At 37.6% G+C, this 22,201-nt stretch overlaps 1 protein-coding gene across 2 annotated transcripts in view; it reads right to left on the bottom strand.

Moving 5' to 3' along the window:
- ntm (neurotrimin) overlaps positions 1–22,201 on the bottom strand; it is a 366,426-nt gene that overhangs the window by 23,034 nt on the left and 321,191 nt on the right. For both annotated transcript variants that reach the window (XM_072375719.1, XM_072375718.1), the window contains one exon: positions 8,619–8,744. In XM_072375719.1, the coding sequence (XP_072231820.1) occupies positions 8,619–8,744 (126 nt within the window). The remainder of the gene's footprint in view (positions 1–8,618; positions 8,745–22,201) is intronic.

The raw sequence follows: 22,201 nt of genomic DNA, 5'->3' as shown, positions 1-22,201 counted from the left end.
GCATTCCTTACTTTTTCCTAATTGAAAACAGTATTTTTCTTGTTGTTAGCTGTAAATGGTAAATGGGCTGTACTTGTATAGCGCTTTTCTAGTCTGACCACTCAAATCGCTTTCACACTGCATGCCACATTCACCCATACTCATACAGCATGTGAATGCTTTGCATTCACACACATTCGTATGAATGTTTTCCTTGTCCATCTACCAGTCACAGACTTAGTTCATGACTTATGGACCAATCAGACACTGTTGCTTTGTCGCCATGGCATTTATAATGTCAACTGCACAGCGCAGCCACGAGCCTCGTTTGACCCAAATAGTTTAAACAAATTCCTGAAAAAAATAAAACTAGGATTAACAGATGATTAAAAAGCAGCCCGGCATGACTACAGCATGTTATTCCCTGAGAAATTCCTACAGAGTTGGTCACAAAAGTTTACTTGGGTCCGCTACAATGGGAAGGGTGAGACATTGTCATCTATTATTATAAAGAGCTGCCAAAGAATACTGTCAAATGCCACCTTTTTCATGGCTTATTAATTGGGTGATGACAGATGAGTGTCAGAAAATATATTATCATAGCCTACATTTGAATACAGATAAGTGAAGTAGGTGCAAGGCAGCAGCTTGGATTGTTAATCTATGTGATCACATGCAAGTGCATCGCTTAATGAGGCAGGACAGCTCAACTTTGGAAAAATGTAGATTTTGGTCCATTTGAAGTTTGGGCAGCATATAAATTTAGTATAAATGACAAATGATCAAACTTGTGTGGAATGGAGGAAGAGGAGAAGGGATATGAAACCTGAAAGCTCATATCTAATTTGCTTAAACAAAAATGTGTCACATGTGATACAGTCACTGTGAGGAAACACTTACACAAACAACCTAGAAGGTTGTAACAGATGAGATATGGTCTTTAGAATGTGCTATTAGGTCAGTATCAAGCAACCTAGACGTCACACGTTTTGTTGCATTGATTTGCTTGTAGCAATCAAGAGAAAAATCAAACTGAGAGGCTCCAGATTTATTCAAATTTTTGCATTTTACTACTAGCAGCAGACATAACACAAACTGTGCTCTCTTTACAACAGCATCAACAACAAGACAAGATGTGCCAGCATCCCTTTTGCTTCTACAATATTTGAATTAGGCTGTACAAATTTGAATAAAAAGATTACATAAGGACATTTTATGGTGAATAATGTTTTCTGGCTATTGACTATTGCTACACAGAAAATTAGAAAAACTGGTAGATCTACAATATTCATTTTCTTCCCCTATTTAAAAAAAAAGATTAACATCATTTGTCACACAACTGTTGCCTCCTGTTGCTATATGCACAGGCTAATGCTGTTTACTGTCCAACAGTACATGCAACATGCCCAGATTCTAAAGCGGCTATTTACTGAGAGAGAAGTAAAGTAGTAATTTGAGCTTTTCAGAAGCCTTTAAAAGAACGTCGATAAATTCTATTTCATATCCTTGTTCTTATACACGAGATGCTTTTCCTGATAATGCTTTGAAAAGGAAACCTTCCAATGATTTCACCTGTGTTCATCAGTATCTCTTGCTGCTGTTAAGATGAAAACTAAAAATCTCTCCTTATATAATGATAGATCAGGAGGTTATACTAACAGTCGAAATACATTCTGTGGATGACAGGAGCATAGAGGAATGTGTCAGAGGGACTAATGCTCCTTGTAGATACATTAGATTTTTCACCTATTAGATTGTTATTACTGCTGTTGTTGAACCGGAATATGAATATTAGTGATGCTGTAATTCGTTTCTTTTATGCTTCAGTAGAGAAATGATGTAAAAACTGCCCTCTAGTGTCACACAGAGTGTAGAGAGGGAAATGAAAAGCCTACAGATCTATTCAATTTGTCCTTATTGATTGGTTTGTTTATCTATGCTGAACAAACTTGAAATTAATATACCGGTCATTTATAGCAATTGAGCACAAAGTGACAGCATAAAGGCACGAAGGCATAAGACCAAATTGCTTTGTGACCCAGAGAAGGAGTTTACTGTGGTTTTTTGTACATGAATCTGAATTTACATGCAAGTGATCTGCCAGTAAACAGCAGTTAGATCCCAACTTGCAGAGTTCATAGGACTAACTATTAACATGGGAAGAGTAGTGATGGAAGGGCTCTTCTGGTGCCAGAGATTTGTAACGGCTTTTCAGCTTGTGGCCATACAAATTTCAAAAGAAAGTTTCCAAGCAGCAAAGTACAGAGAACTCAGATTTCAGGTTCAGAACCTCTGACATCAAATTACCAACTTCTTTACAAAAAGGCCGAACAAAACGAACAAAGCTTAAACCGACTTTCACATGTCTGCCGGCTGCCAGGAGTACTGAAACCCACATATTTGGGATTTTTGTTTTCAGGTAAAAAAAAGAGAGAGAAAAAAAACAAAAAAAGTCTTCTCTGTGTGAATATGGAACTGTGGATCCTGGTCTCTATTTTATATCTCCTCAGATATTTATTCATTTTTATCTATTTCTCAGGAGCTTTTATTCACTAAGGATAAGCTCTTAGGTAGTTTGGAGAAGATTCCTTCAGTACTTTCTAATTATAGCTATCAACATATATCTCAATCACTCTTGATGCTCCAGTGGAATGTCGGCTTCTTATTTCCTTTCGTAAAAACAGATTTGCAGCTACCTGTTAAAATCCTCTCTGCCCACTTGTTTTATAATCACCATTTGTAAGTGTTAAGTAAAAGGAAGTGAAGTCCATTTTACTACTCTCAATGTGTGATGAGCACTTTGGACACAAATGCCAATTTTTATCTTAAAGTGCTACAGATGTGAACTAAAGCTTCAGCATCTTACCAATAAAAGAGCAAATATCTGTGTATGTCTATGTGTGGGTGCTCACATATAAATGTGATCTCTTTCACACTTGCAGTGTCGAGTTTCAAGACATCTGGGTCATATTTTGGCTAGAGGTTGTTTTATGCTGCGCTTTCACAACGACCGAGAAGCTGGATTAGTACGGAGGACTGAAGCTGCCAAAATCTAAAAAAAAAATACAAAAATGCACAAATTGTTCAATAAATGAAATAATATGGCATTTGTAGGCTAAACTAACTGTTGATGAGAAAATGAGAAACTCCAGAGTCACAATGAAGACCAATGTTCTTTATCAGAGATTTCCATCTGGGAAAAGCTACATCAATCTGTATTCTTGTTTTAAGAATTTGCCTATCCCAAAATTCTCTAGGTCTATTCAAGTGTTGTTGCATGTTTTTGGATAACGTAATCAGTATCTTCCTTTTGAGACAGTTCCAACCTGTTAGTGATAAACTGTTGGTCAGAGAGTGAATAATGCCATGAAATATTATCCTGTGAGAATCTGGAATTAGTTTTGTCAACAAAAACTATCAATAAATGGATTGTTTTTTTTTCAAAAATCTAACTGATCACCATAAGGTTTTCTCTCAGACTGCAGCAAGGTGAACAATGTTTGTCCACAAGTTCATAGTTCATCTCATTTCGGCCATTATTTGATGCTAAAATGGAGAAAAAAAATAGATAGATGCAAATTGCAACTTGACTGGCTAGCTGAAGCATAGTACAACTATAATTCTAGCTGACTAAAATCGCCTAAAATATGTTTTTGAACCTTATCAGGTTCAAAAGATAATACCACCATTAAGGTCTAATATTGCAGTTAAATGGATGACTCTGATATCACACTTTTTTAGCCTTATTACCCCCTCAAATAGCTTTACACTACAGGCAACATGGATTGCTTTTTCTCTACATATTGAGTGCATTTTTTGTCAAGAAGACACACACCACTGAGCAGATCAGAGACACTGTGGGGTTCAGCCCAAGGACACTTTGACATATAGAAGGGCTGGGGATTGAACCACTAATCTTCTGATTAGAGGACCCCCACTCAATCACCTGAGTCATAGCCACAAGAACAGGGCTCATGTTCTTTCTTTAACCTTCAAAAGGCTCTAAAAAACTACATCTACCAACTCCGTCCACCACAACTTCAAATTAATCTTTCCAAGCAAACAGCGCTGAACAAATACATTGCTCCTCAGCCAAATTCAATCTGTGCATGTTCATTCAGGCTATCTTAATGCACTGCGTGTCCACTCGCCACCTGAGCTGGAAAACTTTGCAGTCAGGTTGTATGGTCTGTGGGAGAACCAAGAATTACTTCTGAACCACTGCAAGCCCCTAAAGCCATCTATCTATCAAAGGTGAGGGGGAGCTTGGTCATGCCTGTGTAAAGGCCCTGGTCTGAAATCATCAGTCTTTATGTGCACATATGCACACACACACACACACACATATGGGGTCTCTATATATCAAATTCACTCTTTCACTCCTTGGAGCACTTGCACTACCTGGGCCCACACCGAATGGCCCCAGGCTGGGGAAAGTTTGCACAGCAGCTGGGAGATACTGAAGATGGAATCTGGACCCTGGCAAGCATCTGGACATATTCTACTGTGCCGTGCTGCTCTCTGAATGTTTGTGAAAACTGTGCACTCTGACTCTATGCATTCTTACAGAACATCCTCATCAAGCCGTCTGTCTTATACTTGAAAAGAAACGGACGGAGAAAAAAGGGTAACTGAGAAGCAGCGAGGATTCAGCGAGTTGACTGTGTATAATATGAGAGAAGAAGAATGATACTAAAACAGTATTTGATCTTGAAAAAGAAAAATCCAAATAGCAGCTTTTCAAGCTGATGCTGGCCTACATTTTCATCCTATCATAGTTATGGATTTTAAGCAGATAAATAAAACATAAGCAACTAGTCAGTGCAAGGATTTTGATAATGATGAGTGCTGAGTTGAGGACAGAATAAAGAATCTTTGAAGGGGCCATCTCTAAAAAAAAAAAAAGTAATTAAAAAAAAAAAATCGCTCATTTTACACTAAACACTTTTTTAATGGGTTTTGGGTGCACAAACGTGCTCACACACACTTACACACACACAGACACTTTTGCAGCTATCTCGCAGCCACGGATGCAAACAAAGCAGAAGTTTGAGTTTGTTATTGCAGCTATCTCTATAAAAGAGCTTTCCTATATTCAGTCATTAATGTCACAAATACACTGTGAGAAACCTGCTGTGATGATTCAGAGGCTCCCTCTGTAACAGCAGGTCACCATCCACATTAAACAAATTATAAACAGTTGAGGTTCCTCAAGATATCGACTCTTGATTCATGTAAAACAAAACAAGTGTTTGGGCTTGTCTAGAATATCATTGCTACCGTGAGAGGCAGGAATAACTTGATGGGCAGTCAATAATCTGGGAAACAATATTTTCAGATAGGAAAGTAGAATGTCACAGTAAACGTAAGAAAAAAAAAATCAATGAAGACGTGCCCTGAAAATAGCCTTATCATCACATTTCTCTTGCTCACATTAGAGCCGTTCTAGTCCCCGCTGTCAGACCTCTCTGCATTCTATTTCCCTTATCAACTTTTCTTTATTTCTAAGCAAAAAGAGCCACAGATTCCTGTCGGGTTACCCATGGTGAGAGTAGGGACTGACGTCAGAGATGGAACAGTAAGGAAAAAAATCCGTACAACTTTTACTGATGTAGACTACTTTACTAAATGGCCAGTGTACCAGGCTCCAGATGTGTATCACACAGATGGGGTCAGGCGCTCAAATCTTGTGTTGGCGGCCATGTGTGAAAGCTGGCTCGCTGTACCATACCCTACCACTCCGACTATGATTGGCGGTTGAATGTTTTAACCACCCACTGAAAAGTAGATTGAGATGCGAATGTTTGCCCTTGTGTTCATGGCGTGCCGATCTGCTGCCCCAGGACTCATCAAACAGGTAACTTCCCTGTGTTTCCACGAGAAATTTTAAAGTAGTGCAAAAATAGCAAGAAGCCAACAACCATACCAGCACACAAGCAAATCTGCCTGTCCGGCCATATGTTTGTGTGGAAAGTCTAGTGCAGGCATGAAACTAGAGCAATGAGCCATACCAGTAAAGAGGCAAACCCCGTCTGATTTTTCCTACACTTCAACAGAAAATGTAAAAGAGGGAAACCATCAAGAAACTAAATGACTGTGCAAAGTGAACAAGCACATTATACTGTTCTTTGCACCTGCATGAAAGGTTGATACATAACACGAAGCATTTGCTGAGCGGTGGGAACAACGGCCTCTGTGGCTACAAATCCTAATTACTGGATTCTGGTGCAGCTTCGTGCTGTGAAGGGAGCGGGATCATAGCTTACAGTCTACCGATGCAGCAAATAAAATCATGAAACGAATACACAAACTAAATTATTTCTTAAATTTCACTTTCCAAAGAAAAACAAACCTGGTAGCATTAGTCTTGCTAAGTTAGCTGTTTGCACACTTTTTCCTATTCTTTTAATTTTTTTCGGGAACTTTTCTTTTGGATTTCCTGATTTTTTTTTCCCCTTTCTTTAGTCCCCTGCAGTCCTGTGTCAGTAGATTTAATGTGTGTAGCTCAAATTTTAGCATCTTATGACTGTTCTTTACCTGGACATCCTCCATGTGCGTCAGGTGGTCAGACATAGAGACATTGAAATTTGCTTTCAAACCATGGAATGAAAATAAAAACATCCTGCCACCAGACTCTCTATGACACCATCAGATGTTCTTTGTCCATGCCCTGGCTGTTTAAAGCTCTTTTAGGGCAAAGAGGGGGACCTACACAATATTAGGCAGGTAGTTACAATACTTCAGGTAATTTCTGTACCAACATTCTGGTTTTCAAAAGATTTCTAAAGTTGTAAACATAATTACAAATATTTTATTCTTTTTAATGTTCTATCATGTTTTTTCTAGATCATTTTCAGATCTAACTTTGCTTTTTATTTTTCCAAGATTTGCTGTCAAGATAGAGTAATTTAAAAGTATTATTGGCCTAATTTGTGCCCCACATGCACATTCAACCCTGCCTTCAAGAATGCTGTAATTGAAATATTCTCGTTGTCTGTTTTTTATGCAACAAAAATCCACAATGTAAAAACAACAAATCTTTTTTATTTTTATATTTTGTTTCGGTATATCAGTCCACTTCGAAAACCCTCCACGGTAAGAAAAAGAGTTCTTGTTTTGTGTAGGGCTTCCATAAATAGTAAAACATATAATCCCTAATCATGCATATTTTTCTAACCATGTATTGTACAACATTTAAAGCTAGTCACACATGTCAACTGTAACTTTAACCACGTATTTTCAGGAACGGACGCAAACGTTTTGTGACATGAGAGTGAATAAGAAAAGTCAGGAATTGCTAGTAAAAGCGAAGTAGAAAACTAAAATAACTGTAGAATCCATTATGGAACACTATTGCTTGTGTCTTACTCGTGTTTGTTGCGAAACCTCCAGTGTTGGACTCAAAAATCATCATGTATCAGGAAGTCAAATGTCAATGTGATGATGGATGCAGAAAAATTTTGAGGGTCTGCGCCATCATTCAGCGACGTTAGCTCTACATCTCTTTAGGGATATTAGCGCGGAAAACGTAGTAATGGTACAGTTGATAGCTATAGTTCCAACTGGTAAGAAAGCTGTTGTTGTGAAACTTCAAAGTTTTGCACTTTGGACCAAAGTAGCTATTACATGTTTTGTCATGATATGGGCTTTGCCTATCCAAACAGCTTCTGTTACTTGAAGACATGCACAGCCAGGACTCTGACTGTGAACTGCAGTCTTCTTTGTCAGCATCAAGTGATTTGTGCAACGAGCATCCACCACAGTGGTCTCCCAGCTCATGCAGCTCCTAAATAGAGCACTTCAGTCATTTCTGACAAAAACTGCCTCTAAAGTCATCCAGCCAGCCATTACCCTGCACCTAAATCTAAATGGGAAAAAAACAATTGGCTCTAATTTCCAAGAGACAGGATTGGCACAGCAGTGTTTCCACAAGCATGTCGGATTTCACAAAAAGAAGCAATCGTTGTCCCTTCTCTTTGCTTATCTCCGTACAGACAGGTCAGTCACACTCATGCCATGTTAAGATTTCAATTCCCAAATCCCAGCTTCAACAAAGGACTGCATAGATGACAGAATAAAAGCTTGGGTTTGGGAATAAAAGCATCCGGCCCGATTAAGCAAAGCATGGCTATACAGGCATTACAGTACATAAATAGCATCTAACGCATTGTTTCTTTTAGTCTTCAGGAAGCAATAAAGGAATAATGCCATTGAGAATGTACAAAGCAGAAAACCCAGTTTTGGACACACTTGGCATGGCATGCGAGTCTAATGCATAATAATCCTCACTGTGTTCATCTTCTCTGCTTTAATCCTGTCATTCAAACTGCCATCAGAACATTTACATCCATTCAATTATCCTAATTAATCAGCCCAATTACAACTGGGGCGGTTTATTTTCCTGCGAATGAGCGTGTTGTGATGATGATCTGGAAACAGGTAATGATGGTTAATAAGTGAAGCGAGAAATCAAGTAAGGGTCAAGCAAAGTCACTGATAGGGATGACAAACACAGAGGCTGAGGGGAAGAGAAAGCTTTAGAGGGGGCTTACAGCATAGAAAGTGTGATACATTAAAATAACAATACATAAGAAAACTTCTCTGCATCCAGAAACTTCCTTTGCAGACTAGTAAGGTACCTGAATTGGAGACGAGTTTCCAGCTGACGGAAGGCTCTGGTTTACCATTGGCTTGGCACATCAGGGTGATGTTGGAACCTTCATTTACAACAATATCTCTCGACAGGTTGATGATTTTTGGTGGCACTGAATGAGGAAAAGAGGAGACAAAAAAAAGATAACATGAGAAAAAGCATTTAATCAACAGTGAACACGTCAGGCTTGATATGTTTTTACATTTATATATATATAAAGTTGGACTTATGTTGGAATATAGTTAGCATAATACAATGCCTGAGTATAGTGTTACTGAAATGACCTTTAACCAGAAAAAAAGGGAAAGGAAAAGACAAGAATACATTGTTGAAACTGTAGGACTTTTGTTGGAAAAGGCATATCTTGGGCTCTGCTTTACATATCTGGTCTCTCTGTACCATTTGCCTACTGGGAACTTTTCAAGTGCAAACAGTGTCTACACTTCAAGCGTGCTGTGTAAGGATAGACACATGGATAGAGGACATGCTGGGTGTGGGGGAAGGAAGGTAGCTTAAGAGATCCAACGGGTACTGTACATATTTCCTCTGGGAAAGGTTTTCAGTTCATGCTTGGCTTTAGGATTCTGCAAAAGAGATGTCTAACTTTTTTATTGTAAACAAACTATACTTTCAGTATGTGACGTGTACATTACAGGCTGTCTGACCTATTTATTGGCAGTGAAGCTGAAAACCTTTTTCTTTGTAACAATGACAAATGTAAATTTTTGCTGTAGAGCGCAGGTACCTCACCAAAGCAGTTGTTATTCAGCATGCAACTTTACTGTGTGACGGAACAGTGTAGAATGAACGAGGGATCGACGTATTTGTGGCACAAAAATCTATAAAAGGGAAATAACGCTTATGTGAAAATTAAATCATTCTCCAACTGTCTCACAGCAAAATGCGAGCATATTCGTGAAACTTGATCTATTGATTTGTATTCACAGATAGGATTTTTTGGCAGTTTTTTAATCTGCAGGACATGAAAATAACTCCACAGAGGAACACAATGACACTTTGATAAAATTTCATCAATGGTCAAACACGATTTGCTAAGTTATTCCTATTCGACTGATTGTTCATTACGATTTCCTGAAAAGCAAAAACAGTAGTGAGTGAGTGCCAAAACATTAGGTTTTTAATTTTTTTAATTTTTGTATTTATAAAACACTTTTCCTAATCATATCCTCAAATTGCAAATCGAAACAACAATAGAAATGTGTCTAATTAATTTAGGATACAGTTACAGACCACTAACCATTAGTAAAGTCGTACATTACCACCCGTTATGAAGCTCAGGGGCTTATAGAGAAGAGCAGAGGGTAAAAAAGTGCACCATTTTTGTAGCATAGAACTTATAGCACATATATTGTCTTTACTGGTTTGCCAGGGCTCCAGCATAGTTAAGTACGCTTAAAATATAGATTGAGTGAAACAATACTGAGCCACATTCCAAATAGATGGAATCCACCTTCGGATTTACAAGTGAATAAAACAAGAAAAGAACAAAAGGTCAGTATAAGGGCTAGCAGGGAGATGCAAGTTAGAGGCTAATAGCCTGTGAGTTCCTGGTGGCCAGATTTCATGTCATCCACCCACATGGCCAGAGACAATGGAACTAAGACCAATATCTATAATAAATTTGCCACCCAAAGGAACGTGCTAAAAAATTTTCATCATTAAAAGGAACCCCAATTATTATGGCTTTTATGACTTATTACATTAACAGTGGCTTTGGTTTTATAAAAGCAATATTTAAAAGACTTGTTTATGTCGTTTATGTCGCAGTGCATTATGCGCAGTGGTGATGTAAGGCGAATTCTCTGCAAAAAATTCCAGACTCTAAATATTACAGTGGGATAAATATAATCTGTTGGACATTTTTTATTTATTTATTTTTTTTCTTATCTCAACCCAAGCCCAGCGGAAGACAACGCTGCAGACATTAGTTGAAAAGTACAGCAAGATGAAGATGATCAAAGAGGTGTGAAGGAGAAAGTGTTGGTCTGCGGTGTCTGTGCAGTTGCCGTATTTCAATGCTAACTGAGCTCCACCGTCTGACAGCTACTGATCAAGGTAAACATGTAGTGAGCAGAGGGGGAGAGTGACTCTGACTGTGGGCGTTGTTTATGCTGGTTATTACAAAATCTCAGCAGACGGGTAAATTCAAATCCAAACTGTTGATTTGTGGTGTAATTACCGACCAGTTTTGTTGTGTATGAATGCAGATCTGAATGGCTGAGAGCGGTGTTAAGTTTAACGACTTTCAGTCAGTGTTTGACAGAAAATGTGCGGCTCTCAGGTGGAGAGCTAAATGATAGAGGTAATAAAAATGACACAGCAAACAACTGAGACTTGTTTTGTGTACTTGACCTCTGTAAATGCAGAAAGCTTTCGTTTTTAAGCATTGAGATCCAGTGGGATGTGATGACACGACAACAAAGAGACATAGACCTCCAATGAAAAATGTCACACCGTGAGTTGTTTTCTGTTAGCACCAGTCAACAACGGTATCAAAAGCAATCAGAGAGGACTCGGTGAGGGTGCAACCGTGGGTCTTTCTAAATCCTTTTTTTGGTCTGTCTGTTATCTAGGAAACGTGTAAAGACTTGGTTTACTTCTCTTTTTGCCTTTCAACAGGAAACAAAGACCATGGCTCTGGCTGATAAAAGCTGTTACAATATTAATATTGTAATTGTCAAGCTTGGCCATTCTTTGTCATTATAGAACTAGAAAGTATATGAATGAATGGCAGGCACTGTAGTTCAAAATATCTGATAAACTTTGGAACTTTTGAAGAAATAGAAAACATTTAATGTGTTTTCAACAACATGTTTTGGTATGAGAAAGTATTTAGAACATATTAACACATATAAGTCATATTGGTGTGCCTTCCTTTTAGGTTCTGATCATGTTATGTAAAATCTTCAAATCTTTCCTAGAAATAATATATAAATTCATTGGAATTGTTTCGAGACTATTCTACACGACTGAACTCTTGGTAAGTTGATGGAAAGAGAAACTGTTAGAGAAACCCTAACCCTAACCCTAACTGTTTTGTGTTGGCTGATCTAACAAAAAATAGAGCTGCAAAAACATAGACAATCAAGCAAACACACAATTATATGGCTACCATGATCTTTTTCTCAAGGAAAGTCTTCGAAACGAGCTCTGAGATAACAACTTTCCTCAACAACCGCCTTAAGTGTTCACAGAATTATCCAGAGTATCAGAATACCGGGGTGGTTAATTTCCTTGAGAGGAGGTTAAGAAGTGCAGTCTGTCAGTTTTCAATGTCTGTGAAGTATATGCTTAAAAAGCTTAATTTCCTGATTTCACAATGTTCACATGCACTTTCTATGGCATTTAATTTCAATAAAAGACAGTTTCAAGAAAAAAATGTGGTTATTTCAGGGCAGATAATGCCAAAGCAGTTATTTTTCAAAAATATCCTCAAGGGCTCAGTGCAAAAATTCCAAAGAGTTATTTCAAAAGAGCACCGACCAAATTGTATCTGACCAAGCAAATGATAAGTAATATTGAACACTTTGTCTTTCTTTCAAGAGAGATTGCCAGCTCAACTGAGAGGGCCAATCAAAGATGAAGCCAGATGTTTGCAATCTAGAAAACCTTCATGGCCTTTCCACCTTTACAAATCACGTAGACAGACAGAGAGGCTTCATTAGTAAGATCTCAGAATGAAAGATTACAGAAACAGTCATTCGCAGAGATGTTATCTAAATCTTTGTCATGAAAAGCAAAAACGGGTGGCTAAGCAGCTTAAGGTGTAGAGTAGCTGTTACAGCAGAAACATGGCTGTTAAAGCAGAAATTAACAAATGTACATGATTTAAACTAAGATGTTCCATTAAGCGCAATTTATCTGACACTGTCTGGTTCAGCGTTGCTGTAAATGCTTTTGTTGTGCAAGCCACTGGCAGTCTTTAATAAAAACAAAAAACTCTTTTCTTTGTTGTTTCAGTAAATCCAGTGGTCACAGCTGACTCCAATCACAGTTGCAGTATAAGCATCAGGGTCCCCAGCAGTGTTATTACACGGTAAGAGGACTTCAAAATACAATGTATAGGAGTTCAAGTGCTTCAGTACCTATTCTTTCCATTATGGCCTGCAGTAAGGAAAGCTCTGCTAAATTAGACTTTCATCTAGATTTGATATCTCTGCTGACACAAAAGTTACTGTGAGTTCTGCTGCAGAGTCACTTCATGGCAGTAAACAAGGTTCATTACTGCACAGCTTCCAATATGCTGTTAATGTACATGATATTCAAAGAAGAAAAAAAGGAGGGGGAATGTATGACCTTCTTACTTTCACCAAAGTAACAAAATAAATGCTCTAAAGAGAGATTTTTGTTAATGTGTTAATAATCGTGTGTGCATACAATCAGCAAGTTCCCAACCGGGCAAACCCCCCCCTACGAAATTTGAATGCTGAAATATATCAGACCATGACCTCATTTGCATTTGGAGGTGAAACTAAATTACTTTATACACCTACTTCATAAAAAATATGTGGCAGAAAACTAATCTGTGTGAAATGTTAGTAACTACTGTAAAACAATGTCAGGATAAAAATAAAGTGATTTTTGCAACCAGTTTTTTTAAAAAACATACAATTTGATTTATTATACTTGGTGCAAATAGAGACATTTTATCTATCCTATTTTTGAGGGAGGGGGGTGTTATCACCCTCTGCACTCATCATAACTGAGCATAATTCATGTAAAACCCATGCCACATATTTTGCATGTTCATACACACTCACACAGTCATTCACCCAGTCACATGCTTATCATAAAGTTGCTGTGTCGTCCTGTGGTTTCAAATCATCCGTAGGCTATCCACAGTTATGATTTTTGTACTTGCTGCTGGTGTTGTTGCTGCTTGTTTTTTTTGTTTTTTTAGTCCCTGTCTCTGTTTGTCCAGTTTCAGGCACTCACGATGGTTCTCCGGATGTTTTGTGTTTGGTTTCTACAGATATAACAGCTAGTCGTCTGGTTTCTTCTTTTTCATTGTCTTCTATGATCCTTTTCTTTCTATCTCTGTCTCGTTTATCATTATTTTTCTTTTCTCTCTTTTCCCTGTCCCCCTGTCAGCTTCAGCACTATTATATGTAAAGTATGGTAACAAAAATAGATAAAGAAGCAGTGCTTGGGAATCAAGGTAAACTTTACATTCATAAAGGTTCCCTTGGCAAAGCAAATGTGTTTGGCATTTGTTTTTAGCTAACGCTGTAGGCGTTCTATACGCCAACAAATCAGTTGTTGCCAAACTACAAACAACAATGCAACACATACATGGCCATCTTAAAAGATCTCAACCATGGCTTTCTTTGTGATCCACTTCCAACTTTCCAACGGTTTGAAAACTGATTTCAAATTCTTAATAATTTACAGTGCAACTATATAATTTCTCTTTGGGGATCAATTCAGTTCAGTGTGAGTTTCTCCATGTAACAACACGATGTCAGTGTCTAGATTTGTAAGTAAGACTTGCAATAAAAAAGATATCCAAAAAATACCAAAAAGTGTTCTGAAGGGATGTGAGGATATAACATCAACATGCCGTACATTTGCATGGACTCCAGGCCTGCGTGATGCACAGTTAATCATCTGCAACAGTCTGAGAGGGTTCCTCTGAGGCCATCTGCGTGCAGCCCTAAAATTTGTGACAGTTTAGACTGTACCTATTTCAAGCTACACAATCACTTGGATCAGCCTCCAATCACAAAAGATGATGCAAAAATAAACTGAACAGAAGAAGAAAGAAAGGGAGCAGATGGAGAAGCACACTGAAGCTTGATTTTACAAGAGACTGTGCGGCAGATTTGCCATTGTCCAACTGTTAGACGTGAGAGTGAAACTGTAGACCAATTAATACACTTGCAGTATCAAACACATATGTGCAGCTGACCCAAATGCTGCCTGCTACTCATGCAATGTGACGTAAGGTGTACATAAAGACACTGGGTTTGATTAAAGCATTTCAGATCAACAAGACAGGAGACTGATCGGATTTCTATACATGTTTAACGGCAGCATTTATATTCCGTGCTAACACACTGAGACACCATGCAGAGATAGATGTAGAAGCTGATATGAGGCTGGTACGGTGATGGTAAAAGAGATAAACTAAGCTAAGCAGTAAATAACTGAAAATGTTGAACTTTTAAGGTTTTTTTTAAAACTATGGTGTGTTTAATGTCCTAAGGTGATGGAGAAGGCTCTGAGAAGAAGTTAATCAATAAATGTACGTTCACTTAAATGAATTATTTCATGAACAACAGCATTGTGATGCGGCTACCCAACACTTAAAAGGCAGCTGCCTACTTGTCGTGTGTCAACATTCATATTCATTACGCGTATCCTAAAAACAGACCTGAAGATGTTTCTTCTCCATCTCGGTACAAAACGTAAATGATGGCTGTGTCACTGCTATTCGTCTAGACACATAACACTTTTTAGGTGTTCTTCTTCAAAAGAAAACACATTTATTTTTCCCCCCTTGACAGATCTGTCCAACAAAGCTTTCAGTCATTTCCATTTCAAAGCAAAAAAAGGACCCATCCCTTTCTTAACATTTGAAAATCATCACTGTATGAATAGTATGCCACTAGGGCTTTAACTTGTTTAGTCACATCAGACATGTTTGTAAGACAAAATCTCTATCAATAACTTATTGGATGTCAGCTTGATCCCCATTTACCCTTTCTGAATAACAAAAGCATACAGCAAGCATGTCAGGGTGGCTTCTTTTTAGCAATGGTTCAGAAGGCCTCAGACACACAGAAGCTGTCAAGTAATGTACTTTAGAACATTTCCTACTATCATAGCTAATTATAGCAGGCAGCAATACAGGCGGTGTATGAACATCACAATCATCTTAATAGCATTGGAGCAAACCCTGACAGTGTGAATCCAGGTGTGTTGAAACCTCTAAAACTTGTGCTCTACATGTAAAATCAAGCACAGGACATTTAGGGGTGGCGCCTCACATCATCTCAAAGAGAAAAATGCAGCACTTTAAAGGATGTTCTTCACAGGTCATCATACTTTTTTTTATTATTATTATTATTCACCGTGCAAGTGACTGAATTTGAAAATTTGCAAAAACAAATGTGAGGTAATGCAGTGATTATTCTACCTTTTTAGCATGTTTTCACATGGCCACTATGTTGGAAAAAAGTCTATATCTAATCATTCTGGGCAGTAATGCCTGGAGGGTTGAAGTGGAATTTATCTGACATTATTCAGTTGTTTTTTTCTTTTTTTTAATTGAGTATGCTCCTTTGATTGATGCTTTATTTTAAACCTGTCATTCTAAAACCAATAGTTTTTTTTTTGGCTATTTGTTTCCTCATCTCTCTTCATAAACAGTATGTTTTAGTGCTGGGCTCACATTCTACCAAATCAATTGTTTTGCCATCTGATGATACAAATACATTATTTTCCCCATCTTTTAGTCTGACATAAGACCTTTCTGACGGCACTCCTCGGAATGATATTATTTACCACATTTTCGTTTTGGAAACATGTACTTCCACTGATGATAAAACCCTAATGCGACTGGCAAATTTATGCAGTTGCTACCGAATACAGATCACCTTCTAGCAAGTGTTGGTTGGGAGCATAAAAGAGCCAATGGAGGACTGAAAACTGGAAATGTGAAAGGTAAAATATACATTCAGTGTGTACAATATTTCTCAAAAAGTACATCGCACCAGCTGAGTAAAGTCAGGTCATTTCAGAGTACACAGTGGCATCTTCTATGCTCAGTCTGGTCTAACAAAGAAAAAGAAAATGCACAACTCTCAGACAGAGCATCAACCACAGAATATACAGTATATATAGAAAAGGTTAGCAGTAAACACTGCCGGTTTGAGAATGACTCTCTTGAGTTTAAGGAACACTGTGGGTTTTGTTTTTCAGGGTTGTTGCAGTATACTGACTTAGCAAAGAGACAACAAATCAGTGTAGTACCGAAACAGCTTTATTCACTGGTATGGATATTTGAGGTGAACTCAAGATGACACCGATGGTAATTAAACCTTCCAACATCAGGTGTAAAGCTGTGTTTCACTCTTTTTTAGATGAACACTGACTTTCTGAGATTCAAGTCAACACAAAGGGATCATCAATTGATTGGACTGAGTAGAAGTTTCAGTGCAATATGTTGGTTTCCTTAGCTAGGAAATTGTTTTCGAATTGGCTCTGTATGAATAAATTGGATTAATTTTGAATTTAATTAGTTGGATTTGATTGGATTATGATTACAATGAATTGAACTCCAGTTGGCTTGAATTGGACAATATTACTGAAGTGCCTTGAGATGACATTTGTTGTAATTTGGTGCCATATAAATTAAACTGAATTGATTAATTCAGTAACCCAGTTATGTTATTTATGAGAATTTGCTATTTTCTAGCAGATTGATTGATATACTGGAAAAGTGTGCAGGATTCATTACTGCACCAAACAAGTATACTGCACTATTTTACACTGCACTGAGAGTAGAAATTTCTAATTAGATACCAAAGAAACATATTGTGTTGTGTCACTTTCAAAAAGGCTGTTTTTTTCTCAGCCAGTTAAATTTATTTATATCAAAAGTCATAGGTAATTTACCTATTGAACCTCTGAATAACAGTAAAAGTATTTATAATTAAGGCTTTTGCTTAACTTAAAGGTCGTAGCCCTATTATTTTCAATTTTGTGTAGGTGGATGACTGTAATGTTAGCGTTCCTTTTCAAAATGTTTGTAATTAGTACACTATGAGAGACATACACTTAAGACATAAACACTTTACAGGTCAAAAAGCCCTTTATGAAAAACACAATCCTGAATTGAATTAAAATACGTTTTTTGGCAGCAATAATTGTTAGAAGTAAAAAAAAAAACAAAAGAAGAATTCAGTGAAGCTGTAACCTTCTTTCTTTTTGCAGATTTGTTTGTCATTGAAAAGATAATATGTGTGTGAGATTGCAGCATTAGCCAATCTTTAGTGGGTTGTGCTAATTAATTACAGTGTGAAACATTCAACCTATTTCAAGTAACATCTAGATATTTGGTGATAGGCAGTTGCAGGATTTGCTCGGCTATGTGAAATGGATATTTACTTCTAAAGAGAGTAAACCTGCGGGCATCAGAATGTGGCGTTTGTGCAGTCTGAGGAGATGATCCATAATGACAGTAACAGAGCCTGGCAATGAATACGACCCCAATATAACTTTAATACAAGGTACAAAAAAAAAAAACTGTTCTGTCCAGTGTGCAACGATTTATGTAAATCATCTAATGAAACATCCATCTAAGGGTTAGAAAGATCACATTTTCCACCCAGGTAATTTCTTCTATTTTTCAACCCTAATTTGTTTTATGTTTAACAAGACAATGAGTTTATGCGGCTCGCTGGCAGGCCTGTGAAGCACTCCCAGCAGTGGTAATCAGAGCTCAGTCTAGTGCTTACAAAAAGTCAATATTTAGCTGAGTATGCTTACATATTAGCATTTGCTAGTTAGACATTTTGTTTTGCAGGTATAAAGCACAGGTGAAATTAAATCCGCATGACCACATGAGGTTTGATCATTGTAGTTTAACATAGACGCAGAGAGCAATAGGTCCTATCCCCGTAATATTTGAACACACTTTTCACACAATGCTGATGAGCACATCAACCGCATCAGGCTTTTCACCTGGTCATGTTTTCTACTGTTACATCCAAACAGAATCAGCAGTGACGTGTCGAAAGTAAGCCTGCTCTCACTCCCCCTTGTGATAAATACTGGTATCTCTGGAAGGAAAACAGGGTGGGATTTGGAATCAGAAACCTCAGTTCGAATGAAAGCCAGCAGAATATTGGGCAAAAATAATTATGAAGTGTTGATTTCCTTTGTACCTGTGTGACAAACATACAAAAACAAACCACAGATTAAAGTTGTTCTTGCATCTTAGAAAAAAAGGCCTTTTTTCTTCCAGAAATGTGGTTTGTGCCTGGTTAACTATATAGACCAGCTAGACTGAAAGCTAGTGATATAGGCTACCTTCTGTGCTGACAGAAGAAGTGAGAAAACCTGACAAATGGCAGTACAGTATGTGACAGCAAAGATGGGCCTGTCTGTGGAACAGCAGATTGTCCACTAATCAGGTCCGAGGTTGTGTTCCTGGCTTCTACTCTATATGTCAAAGTGTTTTTTTTCTGTTTTTGCTTAATGAACCCCACAAATTACCCTTACTCTTCTCAACAGTGTGTGAATGTGTGTAGAGAAAACCTTTCAGTGGAAAGAATGAATGTCTTAATGGGTTAATGTGGCTTTTAGTGTAAAGCTCTTTGAGTGGTGAATGAGATCAGGACAGTTCTATATAAATGAAGCCCATTTATGACTCGACACTCTTATGTATCTTTATGGTAGATACTGTGCATCTGCTGACCAATGTCAAAGATAAGGAGTGTTGAAAGGTTTTGTCCTACGAATTGCTGAAGTTCATATTTTACTCCCTCACCCCAGACACTAGAAACAGGGATCATATTCCTGTAACGTATAACGAAATAACACCATATTCCCAGAACTAACAGGAGGGAAGTGATCCACCAAACGACTAAAACACTTTTCATTCCATTAGGCCACTTACATCCAGACAGTGAGAGACATTTAAAAACATTGACACAGGGGTGGCAGCTGCATAAAGAAAGCAATCTGCTGTAAAATCTCCCCCTGGGATTTTTCTCTTTTTTGCTCGAGAAACCAATGAAAAGTTCACTGGGTATTTATTTGAATGCACATTGCAGTTTTTCTTTTAATTTGCTGTAATTGTTAGTCTGCACTAAAGCGTTAGATAAACAAACAATAATGTCAGCATTATTTGGTCATGTCACAAGGGGTAGTAAAAACTATTTTGCAAAGGCCGATACTGAAATGAGTGAAATAACCAGTCTCTGTAGGCATTTAAGACTGAAAAACTGGCAACAGAATTTCCAAGAAATCTTTTCTTTCTGCAGTACGTGCTACATGAATGGAGCAGTCGAATCTAGATGTTTTTCAGGTGGTAAACGCTTTCATTCCCCATGTTGTTGAGGTAGTGGCAGCAGCAGCAACATATACAGTGACCCGGCACCTTGTATTGTGACTGGCCTTTAGCATTCCAAGTGTTTCTCGGCTGCTTCAATGAACTCAGTATTCTCCTGCTTTTGCTGTTGCCAAGGAAACAGTGAGTTCGAGCTACGTTCAAATTTTGGTTTTAAGTTGAAGATTGGATTATACCACCATAGCAAGACCTGCAGTTTTTCCCCTATCTGCTTCCCGACCTCTAACTCTGGGTTTCCTGGCCATGGTCGGTTACTGAATATTACCATTAAATTGCTTTCTTCTGCTGCATTCATTCAGCATTCCATCTCCCAATCAGTCACATACTTATGTTTGGTCAGGAGCTCGCTGCATCGCTTCAAAACATCACTTCTGGAGACTTTTGGATTTACAGGATCCCTTACGAGCTGGTAATGTAACAGTCACGCGATGTGTCACCATTTTTTTTCTCAATGCAGACACCACAGGCAATCACAAACAATTCCCCGTAACAATCACCACATGATCCACCAATTACCTTCCACACCTGAACTGTAGCCACATTTGTTTGTATCGTGAACTCTTGCTTTCCTGTTGTCTTGTCCAGTTGCCTTATTCCAGCTCCAAGTCCAATAAGAAAAGGTATGATGGGTACATTTGTCCACATGTTCAATATGTCGTGGTGTCATGATAAAGGCTCAGAAATTCTGAGATATTAATGTTTTTTTCTGTCTGTTGTTTCATATGTGGAAATGTGTTCAGGGGAGTTGATATGAACCTGTAACCTTGTGTTAACTGACATCTAGGAATAACTATTTGTTTTGTATCTCTCACCACAGGCCACTGTGTTTCTTTATATCTAACAACGCATTTTCTTTATTCCTAAACCTAACCAAATGTTACAAAATTGAAAGTTGCTAGACAATATTGGGTCAAATGGAACTCCTGGATCACACTGGTTTGGATATTTGACAGTTTGGGTATAATGCCACATTTTTGTTTCACTCGAAAAACACGAGCATGCTACACTTGCAAGAGAAATAGTTCACCTGGAATGTTTTTGGAGCTGTAAAAATGTTCAACATTTTTGAGAATGTGTGACATTTTCATGGAATGCAAAACAAAGGTATGTTGTAATTTTGTAACTCAAATGTAAGTTTATAACAATTTTGTGCCCAAGTGTAGAAGTTCCACAATTTTTGAGTTTTTTATTGAGAAACTACTCCTTTTTCACCTGGTGGACAAACATTGCTATTTCACAGACTTTACCGTCTCATTCATAAACTTATGTTTCGTGATGTTCTCATAATTCACCACAAAATTGAACACATCTGCAGAATTTAGAGACTTTCCAAGGCTATTGACTTGATAGATGCCTCCGGCCCATGTCTTACTTTGAAAAATCGATATTTTATATTTATATGACACCTTGCAATCTATCAGTCCAGTGAAAACAAAATGGGAGGAAGAAATGGGCACTGAGATTTCAGACACTCTGTGGGGATAAAATTTGGAATATACTCATCAAACTCTAATAATGCCGGGCACTGCTTAAAATTTATTAAAGTTTTGTTTTCATTTTAGCTTATTTTTTCTTCATCTGTATTTTGTATCCTACATTTACATCTGTTCTTTCATTTTCCATTGCTACATGTTCTAAAAAATGTTGGGTGTAAATGTGTGACAATGTAACAACGTGCTCTTATAAAAATATTTGAAAAGATAATTCACCACAAAATTTGAAATGAACCCTCATTGTGTCTCTTGAGCCATTAACCATGGTTAAATAAATGCAGTTGAAAATAATGTTTTGTGCCGCAGATTCACATAATCATGAAGATTATAAAAAGGAATTATCTCACCTTTTGTAACATTAACTCAGTAAATGAACAGGTGTTAACAGTGATGTAATTAGGACCTAAAATAAAATAAAAAAAAAACAGGACATGGCTCTCTTAAACTGCTGATGGTAACTACTGAGATCTTGTGTCTCATTGACATGACATGACTATGATATGGCCAGCAAAAGAACCGTCAAGATGCTCAGAGAGATTATTATAAAAGGGAGAAGGAGAGGACATAATAAGCTCTTTGTAAAAAACAAACAAGTGCTTATCTCCAACACAAAACTTGCTATTGCGGTGCTTATGAAGCTGCTTTTACTGATAATATAATTAGCACTCCTGGCTAATTTACACTGAACAGCAAACTCATACGCTTCAGATAATGACAGCAAACTGTTCTTAAGGCTTTGAATAAATTTGCATCGACGCAGCAATAAAATAAGTGTCTGAGCCTGAGCTCAGTTATATCATCCGCCATGTAAATTACTCAAAAACAATTGCTTTTCCTTTCTTGGGAATTTTGTTTAAAACCACTAAATAAATCTGTTAATCTGCAAAGATATTTCTGACACTACATTTATCATCACCCAAATGACTTTTTTATCTACGTTGATTCAACTATAATCGAAACAAGTTCATCACAACACAA

The sequence above is a fragment of the Leuresthes tenuis genome, unplaced genomic scaffold (assembly GCF_036924035.1).
Source record: "Leuresthes tenuis unplaced genomic scaffold, fLeuTen1.0.hap1 SCAF_21, whole genome shotgun sequence".
Classification (NCBI taxonomy): Eukaryota; Metazoa; Chordata; class Actinopteri; order Atheriniformes; family Atherinopsidae; genus Leuresthes; species Leuresthes tenuis.
Note: the sequence above shows the minus strand (reverse complement) of the source record. Positions and strands in the feature narration are given on the sequence as shown.